This window comes from Sapajus apella, unplaced genomic scaffold, assembly GCF_009761245.1.
Source record: "Sapajus apella isolate SASKATOON/1434 unplaced genomic scaffold, GSC_monkey_1.0 scaffold69, whole genome shotgun sequence".
In the NCBI taxonomy this organism is placed as follows: domain Eukaryota; kingdom Metazoa; phylum Chordata; class Mammalia; order Primates; family Cebidae; genus Sapajus; species Sapajus apella.
The window spans coordinates 3,772,912-3,789,010 of record NW_022437009.1 but is presented as its reverse complement, the minus strand read 5'-3'; the positions used below and the strand labels follow the sequence as shown (position 1 = coordinate 3,789,010).

Here is a 16,099-nt window from a genome sequence, read left to right as displayed (position 1 = left end):
AAAAAAAAAAAAAAAAAAAAAAAAAAAAGCTTCATATTTACATACATTGTTTGAAGAAGGTAGTTGGTTAGAATCCTGTCATGTGATCAACTACTTTGGGTCCGCCACCTCCCTCACCACCATCCCACACTTCCTCCCATCACCTTTGTTACCACCAGCCTCTCTGTCTCCACTGCTATCTCTAACACCATGTCCATGACTGTATGTCAAATGTTACGTTGACAAGGACTTGTCAAAAAAGAAAAACAGAGAGGCGTTAGGCAGAGACTTGAGCTATTTGGACAATTTTTTTTTTTTTTGAGATGGGTCCCACTATATTGCTCAGGCCGGTCTCGAATTCTTGGCCTCAAGTGACCCTCTCACCTAGGTAGTTGGACAATTGAAGCTAAATGATTCATTAACTTGGCCTCTTCCTTCTTTTCTGTGTCCTTTATGATTTCCGTCTTCATCGGTGTGATTGCTCACCAGGCAGCTTAACATTTCTTCAGTCACTGGGGTTGCATCAAGCACTGGTGAGAAGAGAAGTAGAAACCAACAAAGTCCTTGGCCTGTTTGGAATTTGGCTTAGCAAGAAACACCGGGAAATCAGATAAAATGCCTGAGCCTTTCCAGCAAATTGAACTATCTTCTGAGGCTAGGGAGTTGTATGTTGACCAATTGTTAAAATTATGTCCTAATTCCAGTTTTTCATCATATCCAGCAATTTGAAAGCTTCTGTTCAAGGGAAGGAGTAGATCATAGGGACGGAAATGGGGATTAAGGCATGTTGCATGTGTGTGCACAAGAAAAGGAAGAAAATGAAATCAGCATACTGTGACAAAAATACACGAGGAGATACAGGTATCTTGAATTAAATAATGTGATCAGAGAAGCTTTCATAAATGTGCTGGCTATGAAGGCATATCTACTGGAGAAATCTTTCCAAAGCACAAATCTGATCCTACCACGCATCTGCTTAGATTCCCCGCAGTATCTCCCTATGGCCCATAGGATAAAGTCCAAGCCCTTTGATGACATCCAAGTCCTCCACAATCTGGACTCTGCTCACCTCTCCAAGCTTACTTCCTGCTGCCATCCCTCTCACAACCAGGCTCTAGCCATTTTAATTTACTGGCCAGTCCTCCAACACTCGGTTTGTTTCTGTCCTGAAGACCTTGCCCACGTGCTACTTTTGCTTGCATCCCCCTGGTCCCACCTCACATGCTGCCCATCCAATGAATTCCTATCCGTCTTTCAAGACCCCTCCAGGGAAGCCTTTCCCACTCTGCAGGCAGAGCTGGCCACTTCTTCCTTCATGCCCTCATGAAGGCCTGCATAGACACAGCACCTCTCAGTGTGTTACTAATGTCTCTTTGCATGTCTTTCTTTGTGCCAGATGGTGAGCTATCTGAGGATAGAGAGTGTGTCTTAGTTATCTTTACACACCAGCAACAGGCTCTGTGCTGGGCTCAGAGTAGATACTCAATAATGTTTATTCTGATTTTTCGCATAAACTAGTTGTTACTTCTGTTAAACACTGTATAGTACCAGAGTTAAGGACTGGAGTATGCTCTTTATAAGATGGGGAAAAAAGAGGGAACCCTTCTGAGGGGCTTATTTGTAAAAGTGCACATGCAGAGGTCACCATCACCAAAACGGAAGCCTCCAGTGTAAAACATACGCTGTTCAAAAGGAATTGAGCTGGTCACTATTTTTGCGCCTGGCCTACTTTTTGGTTACTTCTGCTGTTGCAAAAACTTCCATTCTTATAAATGAACCAAGCCACTTTTTAATGGTTTTGTGTTCTGTTCTCTTAAGGTAGTTCTTTACTGAAATGACAGTCTGTATGGTCTCTGAAACCCAGCTTTAGTACAAAGGCATCTATGGAAGAGAATTATTCTCAGTAGGACCAGCTTCCACAGAACTCTCTTAATTGTTTTTCCATGGAAGAGTTTAAGGCCAAGAATAGCAAATCTATCCACCATGATGATGGCACTTATTTCCTTAGTGCTTGTGGTTGTACTCCCTGGAGAGCAGGAAGGGTTAGATGCCAGTTACCTCCTGCCACCTCTTCCCAGCTTTGGGCTTGCCCTTGCTGAGCTGTAAGCCTGCCTGAACCTGTGTCTCTGCTGGCTGGCTGAAGATGGGACTCTGGCAGTAGAATATTTTTCAATCCAGATCTCTTCTTTGTGGTTGTTGATTTGCAGAAAACAATTGGTGAGTTTTTAAATGCAGGATATTGTAACTTCACATAGTGTTGTGAACTAGGGTGAGGGGAGGAGTAGAGCTGTATGGGGAGAGAGTACTGAAGGAGAAGACAGAATGCTGGCTCATGATCTGGTATAAAACACATGGGAAACAACTGAAGAATCCTTTATTACTGTTTTATTTATGAAGACCGCTAATAATAAGAGCAAACGATTTAAAGGGCAGCTGGGTTAAAGGGATGCTGAGTAAAACACCAAGGACTTGACTGTGTTGTGGTTGATGATAACCTATAAGAATTACCAAGTAAACGCTGACTCTTCCAAATTTCCCAGTTTCCCAGAGGCACAACTTGAAGTCTTCAACCACCATTAACAGGAGAAAATATATTTAAGAGAATACTAAGGAGTTTTCAAAAGGATTAAGAAGTGGCCAGGTTGGGTGGAATCCCAGCACTTTGGGAAGCCGAGGTGGGCAGATCCCTTGAAGTCAGGAGTTTGAAAATGGCCTGGTCAACGTGGTGAAACCCTGTCTCTACTGAAAAAACAAAAATTAGCTGAGTGTGGTGGTGCCTGCCTTTAATCCAAGCTACTCAGAAGGCTGAGGCACACGAATGGCTTGAACCTGGGAGGTGGAGGTTTCAGTGAGCCAAGATTGCGCCACTGCACTCCAGCTTGGGCAACAGAGTAGGACTCCCTCCCTGGGGGGGAAAAAAAGAAAAGAAGAAATGAGTAAAAATGGAGTCTGAGAGGAAAAGTTATAGGATTCAGAATTATTTAGCTGACAGATTTCGATAGTCAGCAATGCACCCAGAACTGTGCTTTTAAAGACAGGTGATATGTCTGCTGCTGAACAGAAGAAAAGGAAATAGATTTGCAATGGAGGCATAGATAACGGCTAGGAGGAACTTTGGATGATGAAGAGAGTTAACTTTAAGGCAGCAAGAGTGGACTTCCGAGTAACGTGGGAAATAGGTAAAGGATAAAAATGCATGCTTATGACTGTTTCCATGCTAACTCCAGAGCACACAAAGCCAAAGAAAATCCTGTTCTTCCAGATCTCTAGCTCATAGAGCCCCCAAATTTTTGCATCCTATGGAAAATGCTACATTGGTGTGGGCTCCAACTCATATTTTAAAGCTCTTCATTGCAATGGTGTGTTTATTCAATTCAGCAAATACTCAAAGTGCTAGCATTCTTGGCTCAAAAAACTGACTTGCATCATATTTTTCATACATCTGCTGACTCTATTCACAATGACTGGAGCAACCATCTATAGTTGTGATCAAATTCTCCTCGAAGCCATCCATACTTGGCAGCTTTAAGGTCTATAAATGCTGACTCTCCAGGCCAATCAGTTTACCTGTGCCCCAAGCTAGGAGCTTAAAAAGAGTTGATAGGATAACAAGCAGACAGAATAGAGAGGCATTACTTTCTCTACCCTCTCTTCTAGAATCCAAATTTGTCCCCTGTACTGGAGTTAGAAAAGCTACCTGAATGTCCTGCCACTATTCTTGGAATATTTAATGTCAATTACTCCCTGGGCCTCAGTTTCTTCATCACAAAATGAGGGAAGCTTAATGTTTCATCGGTAAGGTTTCATTTCATTCCGAAGCCCCTCTTCCAAGGGAAGAAAAGAAGGATTTTTCTTAAAAAAAAAGACTTTTCCTCCTTTGGTTACCCATTTCCCAAGATGTCTCTCTCACATCTGAGACTTCTTTCTGTACCTCAGTCCTGGTCATGCCTTACCTTTTTCTTTACCTCATAAACTTGTGAGAATTCAAGGGCACTGTGCATCTAAAATTACTGTGTGAAATCAAAAGCAAAATACAGATTTAAGATAATGTTTCTTACATGTTTTGCCCTTTCGTCACACTGGAACACAGCTAGAACTTTGGGATCCTCCTGAAAGGACCTTTGGCAATTTTCAGTTGCCAAATAAATGGCTCCACAGACAAAAGGAAATGCCTTGATCTATCAGGGTTATTTTGTTGAGTGAGTGAATGAGAATTTTACTTAGGAAGGGAGCGAAAGGAGATGTGCTGGCAGGAGAAATCTGCATTGTTCTGACTCTTGCTTTATATATTTAGTTGTTGCTGCTGCACTTTTCCCATTCAGACCAGCGCCCAAGAAGTAATCTTAAATAAGCTATCTTTAGTAAGGAAAAGCGTCTTACAAAGTACAGTAACGGAGGCTATCAAGCATGTTAAGGAAGCATTTTCTAGAAGCTTAGAGATGGATCCCTGAACACTCTGTAACCCTCTGTTGAATTAACAGTCTTGGGAATTCTGTTGGGAATTTGGGTCCTCTTCTCCACGCAGTCGGGATTTCGAATTCTGACAATTCCTCTGCTCTCCATGGCCTGGAATGATTGAACCAAGTCTCTAGATCACTGGAGGCAACATCAACCCTTAACAAACATTTTTGAGGAAGAAGAAAGAGACTCCTAATAAGCAACTGTCTTCTGAGAAGGGATGAGAATTACCCTAATGATGTAACTGACAACACAGTTTCTAGCGTTCCTTTCTTTCCTTCCTTCCCCATTTTTTCCAGCTTCATATCCTGATTTGTTCATGTTACATGAATACTTGAAGTTGATAGAGTTGGCTTTAACTTAGGAACCTTTGCTTAGATATTCAACATCCTGGCCTTTCTCAGAGTACTTGGCTTTCTGCAAATACTTTGTTTTTTAAAATGTTGAAGAATTTCAGCCATTGCAACTTCTTGCTAAGAAGTAGAAGCTATAATGAGAGAGAAGCCACAAAGTGCAGTGGGACCAGGGTTCTCCGGGGAGAGGGGTGGTTTCCAGGGCCCCCTTAGAGAACCCAAGGCCGTGACAGCTGGAGGCGTGGAGAGGCACCTGACAAGTCCTCAAACGCCTCCCCCTTGATTTAGCTCCTCTAACTAATGATATGCATTCCTTTGGGTTTCAGGTTTTTCTTCCCTAAAAAGAGAATCCCCAAACTGGACAAGCAGGTTACATTCACACAATAGCGTGAATGAATTCGCTGGTCGCCCTTTGGATTCTCATTTTGGAATCTTGAAGAAAGAGAGGTGGTGGGAGGAGGGTGCTTGGAACTTCTGGCGAGGCCAGTTCGGATCCATTCCCGCTATGACGGAGCGGAAGGGGATAAGAGGACCCCAAGTCACTGGAGGCACTCGGAGGGCAGCAAGCGCCTGGGGAGGGCAGCAAGCGCCTGGGGAGGCCATCCGCAGGTGGGCGCGGGGCCTGGATTCCACAGTGGGGCGGAGTCCCTCAGTCGGGCGCCGGCTGCAGTCACACCCGAACGCCAGCCCCCTCCAGCATCCCTGAGTCCCAGAGGAGATTCCCCAAGCGCTGGCAAAGCCGTTCCGCGCAAGGCTTTTGGTGCCGAGTCGGCGGCGATGGGAGAGCCCAGTTCCGAGACCGTAGCGCACCCACTGCGGACCTCCCGTTCCTACACAGCAGGCGGGTCACGCCTGGCGGCGGGAGGAGGGGCGCGGGAGGGCCAAGGCCGCCGAGTCCCCGCTGCTCAGCCAGCAGGCCCGCCCCGCAGCCCTCCCGGGACGCGGTGGGCACTCTCGCCCCGGGCCCGGGCGCCCTCCGCGGGAGCCTGCACTGGCCGCAGCAGGGGCGGTCCGGACCCGGGGGTGGGACTTGGGGAGGGGGCGGAGCCAGGCCCGCGGCCGGTATCAGGTTGCTCCGGTAACGGTGACGTTTCGCGGCGTGGGCGGGGCCAGCACGCAGGTTGCATATTTTAGGAAGTGAGGAGGAGGCGCGGGCCGGAGCTGCGGCGGGGTCTGGGGCGCACAGCAGCGGCGGGAGGAGGTGGACACGTGGCAGCAGCAGCGGTAGCAGCCCCGGCGGCGGCGGCGGCAGCAGCAGCAGCGGCGGCGGCATCGGCCCGAGCCGCCGGCCGCCCTCCCTCCCTCCCGCCCCGCGGCAGCCCTAGCTCCCTCCACTCGGCTCCCCCGGCCCCGCTAGCTCGGCCGGGAGCTGCTCTTTGCTTTTCTCTCTGACTCTCCAGCGACAGGACCCGGCGCCGGGTACCGAGCACAGCTACCATGGGGAAGGGGGTGAGTGTCCGGCGCCCCCGGGGAGGGGGCTCGGGGAGCCCTGGAGGGCAAGAGGAGGAAGTCCGGAGGGCGACTGGGGCCCGCGGGAGGCGGCGGAGGAGGAAGCGGCGCGGCGCGGGCTGGCAGAGCCGCGCGGCTTAAAAGACGACGCACTTTGGAAATGGAGGGAGCGCAGTAACGGGGGGCGGGGGAAGGGAGAACCGAGAAGCTGGAGCGCTGCAGTGTTGGGCGGTGCGCCGACCCCGGGTGGGGGCTGCGCGCCGCCGAGGCCGAGCGGGCAGGGGGCTCCGGGAGGCGGTGCTTGGGAAGCCCCGGGGCCGGGAGCAGCGGGGGAGAGCGGCAGCTGGGCGGCTCCGGGACCAAGCCGGCATCCCCGAGCCCGGCTCCCCTCCCCGCGCCCGCCCTCACCTCTCTCCTTCCTTTTCCCTCCGCCCTCCGTACCCGGAGGAAAGGCGCGCTCCTCCCCTTCCCCTGGGGCGCTCTGCCGGGGCCCCTCCCGGGCCTCCGTTCCCGCCGCGGCCTCGGCGCCGGCGGGGGCAGCCTGCGGGTTCGGGGCTCCTCCTGGAGGCGCTGAGGCTTAGCTGGCTCCCCGCAGAGGCGGCCGCCCTCCCCCAAAGAAAAAACTGGCTTCCCCTGAGTGCGGAGCCGGCTGGGCGAGCTGGTGCCAGAAAGGGTGTGTCTTCACCGCCCTAAGATGGCCTTTAATGTATACTTTTGAGAGCTCTTTTGGGCCACTTTCCGTAAACACTGGATGCGCCGGTGCCAACTGGAGTTATAATCCGAAGGTGGGGAGAGGCGTGCAAATTTTTTGTTGCGGGGAGGAACCTTGAAGGAAAATAGGCTGACCCACCCGGGCCTTAGGGTACAATAAACCCGAAAAAGGACTGGAAGCTGCGGGCAATACGGTGGTAGGAATACTCTGCCGGTTTCCAGTGTCGCGGACTCACCAAAGGGCAGTCCCTTAAGGAAACGAGGGGTCTTGGGACAGGAGAGTGGCGCCGAGCGCGGTGGGAATATCATCACAACACCGCTTTCCTACATTTCTGCAGCGAAGCCTTGATTACTGGTAGGTACCTGCTGCAGGAGACTGGGTCCCGGACTCCAAAGGAGCCAAAGGCCAGTTGAGAAAAATTTACACAAAATAACCTCGGAATTCATGGGATGAAAGTGACCAGGTCATTAGAATAGAGATGGGAGAAATGCCAGATACAGTATGCACCTAAAGTAAAATAAATGAATTATTAAAAAAAAAAAAAAGAATAGAGATGGGAGAGAATCCACTCCGTTGTCTCCAGGGTTTAGCACAGTGCAGACACTGAGTAGGTCTTTCAAGGCCCTGAGGCTTCTGGGTGTAGACCGAGTGTCTGGAGCGGAGGGATGCTGCACTCTTTGGGGACTGTCTAAATGGGTTTTGAAGGAGGTAATTGAAAGGCTTGAACCTGGTGAGACGAACAGGTGCAAGTGAAATGCACAGCTCGCCTCGCTTTTAAAAGCATACGGCGTGGAGAGCCGGTCCAGGTCGAGTGGCATCAAAGAGCGGAGTGCAGGGCCTCTCCGTTCCCCTAATGGAAACTGGGTTAGTGGCCTGTGCTTTTACCACACCATCAAACCCTTGATCGTTCCCTGTAAACAAGCACTTGAAAGCTCATTCGTTGTCTCTCCTCCCTTAAAAAAAAAAAAAAAAGTTCCTGAGCTAATTTTGGGGGGTGTTGAGGTCATAGATGTGTGCCCCAGGCCTAGGAAGGTGAAGTGACTTGCTCAAGGTCAAACTGTTGGCTTGTGACAGATCAGGCGTTCCTGATTCTTGAACAGCCTGTGGCGTCAAGCCTGCACATACATTTACTCTTTTAACATCACCTTCTGTACAGAACTCAAAACTTACCCTTCAGATGAAACTAGGATATTTGTGATGTTGAATTAAATGGTTTGGGTAACTAAGTTATGTCCATATATCTAGATGTCTCTTTTATAACCACACACAGGCACACATGCACAATAGTAACCCACCTGAATAGTTAGTAGAGCTTCAACCCACACGTCTTAGAACAAAATGTATGGTGGCTAGCAGACAGAGGATTAAATTACAGCAGGCGAACACTGGGATGATAAGCTGCCTGGCTGCTGGCTGGTAGGTAGTGTCTTGGGTATTCTGATACATACATTGAACATGAGGTTACTTTTATGTGTGTTTGTCCTCAGTGACTTATTGTGATCGTCCAAATGTTCAGGAGAATATTTCATGTTGGGATTTTTCCACATGGGGATTAAAATGTGGGTGGAGCGGTGACTAAAGCCCTGCTGATAATTGGTTAACCAGGAAGCCTGTGCCGGGAGCTAATTTTTAAGGTCATTGTAAATTTCTTCCCCTCCTCTCCTCAGTATCGTTTGTGTCCTAGCTGTTGATGATATTTCAGGTGATTTTGTATGTCCTTAAAAGTCTAATTCCTAAGCATTTGTTAAGAAAATGAAAGAACAGCTCTTGCTGAATCATTCCTGGATGAAATAGGATTTTGTCCCTTTTTTTCATCCTGGGTGTTATTGCCAGTGACTCGGCTTAAACCTTCAGCTAGGCCTACCACCTGCAACCGTTCGCTCACCAAAGGCACACACCATAACTGTGCAGAAACGTGAGAACGTTTGTTTTCTCAAGTGTGTAAAAGATGAGGAGGAGGGGGTCTTACCAGGTGTTTCACTGCATTCGGGATTTAGTTTGACTATTATTACCAAAAAGAAAAAAAAAAAAAACCATAGCTTATGAGTGGTGATTTAAAGAGGAGCAGGGAAAAAAGGTTCCAGGGAAGGTGGCAGGGGGATGCACATGTCAGCAGAAATCTTGGTTGTACGTTATCAGCTGCCCTTTTGGAGCTCAGCTTGCAAGTGTGACTAAAGCTCCTCTGTCTGCTATAAAGCTAGTACTTTAGACTTACAGCATTGTAAGGCAGAGGCCTCAGAGTGGAAAGTTGCCCAGGCCTGGCCCGGAGCTAGTGGAGCAGTTACAGGAAGAACCAGTGCCTGGAGCTGCGGGGCGGAGAAGAGCCCTGTGCCTCACCCTTGCCTGTCAGTTGTTGAGTGTGTAACAGTTCTCTGCTTCTTGGGTTCTTTCTGTACCCTTTTATGAGGGTGTATCCCCTTTTAGTAACTTACTGTTTGTTAATTTGTAGTGTTCTCTGCCAGTAAGTTTGTAACACTGTAGTGACTCACCTTCGGGTGGGAGGGTAGGAAAGAGTAGAGGCCTGCCTCTTAAACCTGGGAAGATGGGGAGAGAGTGGTGAACCTGGTAGCCCAAAAAATGAAACAAAACAAAAAAATGCCTTTTAAAATCCAGTTTGATGTTTGTCCAGATGAAGGCTAACAGTTAAAATATACAGATTCCTGGGAATGTTATTCCTAAATTGCATTTAAAAGTACAAATGAATTCAACATTTTATAGCACAATAGACTTGGCACACATCCATGCTCCAATCCAGTCCCCTCAGTCATTGTTTTCCGATTATTTTAGCAACAAATGAACAGATAAGTGACTTTCTATTCAAATCAGGTTATGTTCTTTTAAATATATCTAAACCGTAAGAAGGGCTTTAACTAAAATAGATTTGAAGGATTTGGTATTGTAAAGTAAAATTGGTTTCTTCACTTAAAAAGGAACAGGTTTAAAATAAAATAAAAGCCCTGAAGCTTCAGTTTCTCACCGGGCTCTTGGATAGAATGTTCATCCTGGGGATCAAGTGAAGTGATCTATGTTCTGTTTATGGAAGGAGTGCAGTGCCAGCCCGAGTTGTGGCTATTGTTACTGGGCTTACATAGGTACCGTAATTAGAGCCGAGAGAAGATCACAGCTTTACAGACTGGGTTTGCTGTTTGTCAGTAAGTCGTTAGCCCTTTCAAAATTAGAGAGCAGGTTTTTTCTTTCATCAGAAGAACATACTACGGTTTAAAAATAATGGAAAATACTGTTAATTGCCCTTCGTAGGAAAGTCAAGTAGAGGTGTCAGTTGACATGACTGCGACTGTTATCTTTGCTCAACAAGCAGATCTGTCTAATAGCATCTTGCTGTCTGCTTTCACTTTTCAGGTGAAGGACTTTGTTCATGGTTGATGATCATTTTTACGTTTTTGAAGCCTTGCAAAATAAAATGGGCTTTTCGGCCTTCTGTGATGAGAGGGAGCCTGAACATTTGTGCTGTGCTAACTTCTTCTAGCTGCCCAGGGCTCTCTGCCAGCCAGCAGGCTAGAAGAAGAAACCCCAGTGTCAGATCAGATGGGCTCACAGTAATCAGAGTGGCTGGGTTTGGACAGCAAAACACCAGGCAAAATGTTTCTCATCCCTGCCAGAGCTGTCCAATTCTAGATTACACTGAAAGTACATGTCCAGTACACGATCATGTGCAGTAGAGAGAACTGTAAAACCTACTCACTCATTTTTAAATCTCTCCTTCATTTATTACATATTTTGGGGAAAGGATATGGAACCTAGTCAGGTCTGAACTTTCTCACGTTGCTATGAATTGAGGGTATGAGAGGAAGTGTGTATTCTTTGGCTGGAGTCATAGAGAGACTGTTCTTTGCATATGACTCACCTCATTAGTTGTGCCGAAATCCGTTGTCAGGAATCCACAAGAAGCTCTTCACATTTATTTGGTGTTTGGGGTAGCAGATTCTGTTAGGAAAGAGGTACCTTTCACTGTATACTTTCTCTTTGGTTTGGTTTTTATTTGGGTACTGAGCAAAGGGATTTTTGACTAGTAGACCTCATTCCTTAGTTCTTTTGTGACTTCACAGTGACACTCTTTATCTGGTTTTAGACCTAACTCACTAGTTCCTTTGGGATTTATGATGAAATATATCTGCATGTGATCTCTTTCTGGTTTTATTCAGACCTTATTTAGTAACGACTGTCGGCTGTTTCGGTGATTTGAGAAGTTGATTCGTGGTAGCTCATGCTTTGTCCTTGGGACTTGTATTGTTTGGGGGCCTGATAATCAGTGTAAGATTTTGTGGCTCAGTGGGGCTTGCTGTGTGGGTCAGTGGGCCATGATTTCTCTTTCTAGTCTGTTCCCATGTGGGGGCAGGACCCTAATGTGCTTTGGGGGTTATCCTCTTAGGTGTTTCTTTTATCTTCCACGTAATGCTTCCATGGCACCATATTTGTTTTATTATTTCAACTCATGTGGCATTTCTTTAGGGCCTTGGACAGCCTTTACCCTCTTCAGCCTGGCGGTCATTTTCCTTCCTAGCCCCGGCTTCAGGGTACTCATTGAGGAGTGATCAGCACTTACTGGGAATTGATTCAGTCCTCTCATAACACGTGTGCCGATTATTAATCAGTTGTCTCTCAAACTGGAGCAGTCTGGCAAAATGAAAAAAAAGAAGGGTAAGGTGGTCAGCAAATAGGGGGAGTTAAGGAGTAATCAGAAAGTTTTAACCCTTCATAACCCATGTGCCTAACATAGAGGTAGAATAGCCCATTGAAGAAACTGAAGTTTTTGTCTGATTGTTCTTAATAATTGTAAAAAACAAAAGTGTATCTAAAGTGCATTGATTCTTTACACCTTTTAGGATTTTTATTTTTTGAATGATCGTGGATGTATCCTAACTACTGCAGGTAGGGTAGGTTGGCAGGCTCCTTAAGAATTGACATACAGGCAGACTGGGGAGGAAGGTTAGGTCATGTTCTTTTGGGCTGAGGGAACCTGCTGGCTAGAACTGTCGCTGTTCTTTGACCATGGCTGGCTGATGGGCTGCAGCCCAAGTTTGGAGATACTGAACTGGGCTCACAAAGGGACCTACTGCTTTGGCCTTGGTAAATTACCTTCTCCAGGATGCATATTTGGGTGGGCGAGAGAAGGAGGATGAAGGCATGGTGGCCCCACAGGCTCACCTCCTCTGCAGAGAACTGCTGCCCCCTGCAGTGATGTGCTGCTGCTGGGGCTGGAGAGCGGCCATGGTGCTGTGACAGTGTCCTCCCTCAACCCTGGCCATCCCTCAGCTCCCCCATCCCTGCCTAGACAATTCCTTGCACATAAACTAATCTACTTAGTCATTTAGGAGCAAATGGAGATGTAATAAACTGGGCCCGATCATTTCTTTACTGTTATTTTCTTTTTTGTTTTTCCATGCTAAACTGGAGAAGACTGTTACTTTCTTTAAGTTTTCACTGATAAGGTCAAATGAAAAATAAAGCCAAAGGAGTTTTTTCTTTAAAGGTTTAAAAGAATTTTCATGGAAAGTGAAAAATGGCAGCAATGTATATGTTAATTAGGACCAAGTTTAGTGATAGCCTTTGTGTAGTGCTTTTTTTTTTTTTTTTTGGGAGACGGAGTTTCGCTCTTGTTACCCAGGCTGGAGTGCAATGGCGCGATCTCGGCTCACCGCAACCTCTGCCTCCTGTGTTCAGGCAATTCTCCTGCCTCAGCCTCCTGAGTAGTTGGGGCTACAGGCACGCGCCACCATGCCATACCTTTACTTACACAGTTGTGTTGGATGGTTTTATTATGTATCATCCAGGAAAATGAGAAAGCACCCCTCCCCCTTACCTTTTGCATTCAGGGTAGCCCAGACTAGGCAGCCTCTAGGAAACCAGCAGGGTCAGAGTGCATCCCCCAACTTTCCTGCTAAGGTGGAATTTGCCAAATTCTGTCCTGAGGTGCCGTTTCTACAATCTTCTTGGCAACTCTGAAGTGGGCTGCATTTGGGGCACTTCCTTTGGCTGTCCTTCGAGCCCTTCTTGCCAGTCCAAAGCTTTTGTTCGTGGACTTTGGAAATAGTCCAGTTTTTAGGTGTTTTATTTTTCAGAGTTGATGGTTTCTTGACTAATCAGATTATGAAAATACCTTCTCTAGGTTATTTAATAGTTATACCAAGTGTTATTCCCATTTTGGGGCTTAGGAAACTGAGGCTGACAGGCAAAGGCTGGTGTTTGGGATGGGCGTGAAGGCCTTCGGCGGTAGCTGTAGCTTATACAGACCTCAAGTGATGTGCTGCTGGCATGGAAGCTCCTGCCTATTTTGGGATGATTTCTACATCTGTCATCTCTCTCCCCAACTCTGTCCCCATTAAATGGCTGGCTAATTTCTAAAAAAGAGGAAGGAACATCTTAAGCTCTAGCAGGTCTTTGGAATGTCTCACTCATTGTGAGGACTGTGAGGATTCGATATATATTTTTAAGTGAGTGAACCTTGTTACATGTTTTAACCTTGGTTCCTCCTGTCAAGAATGTTCTCTTCTCATCTCTTGGGCACCTGTTCCCTCTACCCAGATCAAATAGCAAAATCCTTAGTTAATCTTTGACAGGATGGAATCCATGGGAAGCACAGGATGAAATGGTGACGCTGTCCTAAGCTGTGTCACAGTAGGTAAGCCCCTGCCCTTGCTGTGACTTTCGACTTCCCAAATTAGAATGGAAGGGGAAAAAAAAAACCAACCCAACTTCATTTTTAGGAGTGGCCCTTTTGAGGATGGTGTAACCTGTTGGGCTTTCATTGTACCTTTCCTCAGAGATGCTCACAGGGGTGGGGGTGCCCTTATGTGGAACATGATGAGAGTGAGGATTAATCACTCCCAGTCCTCTGGCAGTGGGGAAGTGACTGAACTTTCTAATTGAAAAAGTAGGAAGTATGTGCCCAATGCCCAGATGAGCCGGAAGGTCACTGTAGTTGATCAAGGAAACACCATATTTATCATTCACCTTTCCTGTGACCTTCGTTTTTCCCAAATGCCTTAAGTCATTGTTTACAATAGCAAAGACTTAGAACCAACCCAAATTCCCATCAATGATAGACTGGACAGGGAAAATGTGGCACATATACACCATGGAATACTATGCAGCCATAAAAAACGATGAGTTCGTGTCCTTTTTAGGGACATGGATGAACCTGGAAACCATCATTCTCAGCAAACTGACACAGGAACAGAAAATCAAACACCGCATGTTCTCACCGCATGTTCTCACTCATAGGCGGGTGTTGAACAATGAGAACACATGGACACGGGTAGGGGAGCACTACACACTGGGGTATGTTGGGGGGAACTAGGGGAGGGGACAGTGGGGGGTGAGAAGTAGGGGAGGGATAACATGGGGAGAAATGCCAGATATAGGTGATGGGGGGATGGAGGCAGCAAACCACATTGCCATGTGTGTACCTATGCAACAATCCTGCATGTTCTTCACATGTACTCCAAAACCTAAAAAAAAGTTAATAAAGAAATACTGTCTTACCTGATTCCACCACTATTCATGTCACCCAGCATGCACTCCCTGACTCTGAATTTTGCAGCTTTGAGACTGCGATAATTGAGACTGATAGGGACTTAAGTAATAATTGGTTCCCACCAGGATAAGCTAAGAGTAAGGTATTATTTTACTTGTGGAGATGAACGGAATTGTATAAGCTGCCTGGTTCTTCTATGCAAACGTTGCCTAGTGAAAAAATTAAAGTTTTGAAGAAAAAGCAGTTTCACTTGGTAATACTGACCATGTCTCATTCACAAATGGCCTCATTTAAAACTTTGCCTTACTTAGCATGAATGGATACAGAAAAGGGAGCGTTATTAGGGTATCTAGATTCCCAGCTGACTTTAGCATTGATAGCGATGAAGCTGTGGGCAAGACAGTTATTTTGTAAGTAGTGGTAAAGCTTTGGAATGTGTTCAGAGCCTAGCTGCTCTCTCCTCTTCTGGAGTGGAAGATATTGGAAGTCTGAGAATAATCAAAGCATGCAGATGATGAAACTGAGGGGTTGCAACTCTGATTTTCATTTATTAAAATATATTTCAATGATAGTCAACTTGCTTAGAGAGAATTTGTGAGCCGTATTTTAAAAATCAATACGAAGTGGTCACATCAATCTTGTGAAGATCCTTAGTCAATGTTTTAAAATGGTTTTTAAGTGTTGTGCTTTCTCGTTAAAGGTACGAAGGAAATAACCACTTTAGCTGTGGTTCCTTTCTGGTAGATGAGCTGCCTTTTCCTTTTTATTCGTCCATTTGTATGTGTTATTATTTTTTCATTTAAACTCTGGCACCAAGAGCTGTACTGACGGAGGTGCCTGCAAATGTAGTTGTTCCATAATGGAGAGAATGTCAAGAATGTTGACTATCTTTAGACCTGCTTCATTAATAGATAAGATAGAAACTAATAACTTTACCCGTTTGGAAGAAGTTACTAGTCAAGTAGTCCTGCACACGTGACCACAGACATTACAAATGTAAATGATGTGTCACTACATGTGGGCCACACCAGTGAATTTGGAGAAGGATTTCTCCTTGGTGTCTTAAGGGAATATTTCTAAATTTATGTGAACACTGTATTTTATTTGCAGCTGTATTAGTTATGACTGAAACACACACACACTTTTTGATTGTCTTTTTTTCATTTCAGCACAATAAAATTATAATATGGACACATGAGTTCCTAATTATTGCTTTGGTAGCTGGTAATGCACTTTGGAAAGTTAGAAATGAGTAAGGGAGAGCCACAAAATAATGGGAATAGCACCACATGTCATGCATTTTAAGAACATTGTTAATGTTGCCGGGCGCGGTGGCTCAAGCGTGTAATCCCAGCACTTTGGGAGGCCGAGGCGGGTGGATCACGAGGTCAAGAGATCGAGACCATCCTGGTCAACATGGTGAAACCCCGTCTCTACTAAAAATACAAAAAATTAGCTGGGCATGGTGGCACGTGCCTGTAATCCCAGCTACTCAGGAAGCTGAGGCAGGAGAATTGCCTGAACCCAGGAGGCGGAGATTGCGGTGAGCCGAGATCGCGCCATTGCACTCCAGCCTGGGCAACAAAAGCGAAAATCCGTCTCAAAAAAAAAAAAAAAAAAAAAGAAAAAAAAGAAAATTGTTAATGTCTACTT

The 16,099-nt window shown here is 46.2% G+C and overlaps 1 protein-coding gene across 1 annotated transcript in view; it reads left to right on the top strand.

Annotated features, from left to right (window-relative positions):
* The first annotated feature begins 5,852 nt into the window (after nt 1–5,852).
* ATP1A1 (ATPase Na+/K+ transporting subunit alpha 1) overlaps nt 5,853–16,099 on the top strand; it is a 32,370-nt gene continuing 22,123 nt past the window's right edge. Inside the window, exon 1 of the mRNA XM_032249629.1 lies at nt 5,853–6,239. Within this exon, the coding sequence (XP_032105520.1) occupies nt 6,228–6,239 (12 nt within the window). The 5' untranslated portion in view covers nt 5,853–6,227. The remainder of the gene's footprint in view (nt 6,240–16,099) is intronic.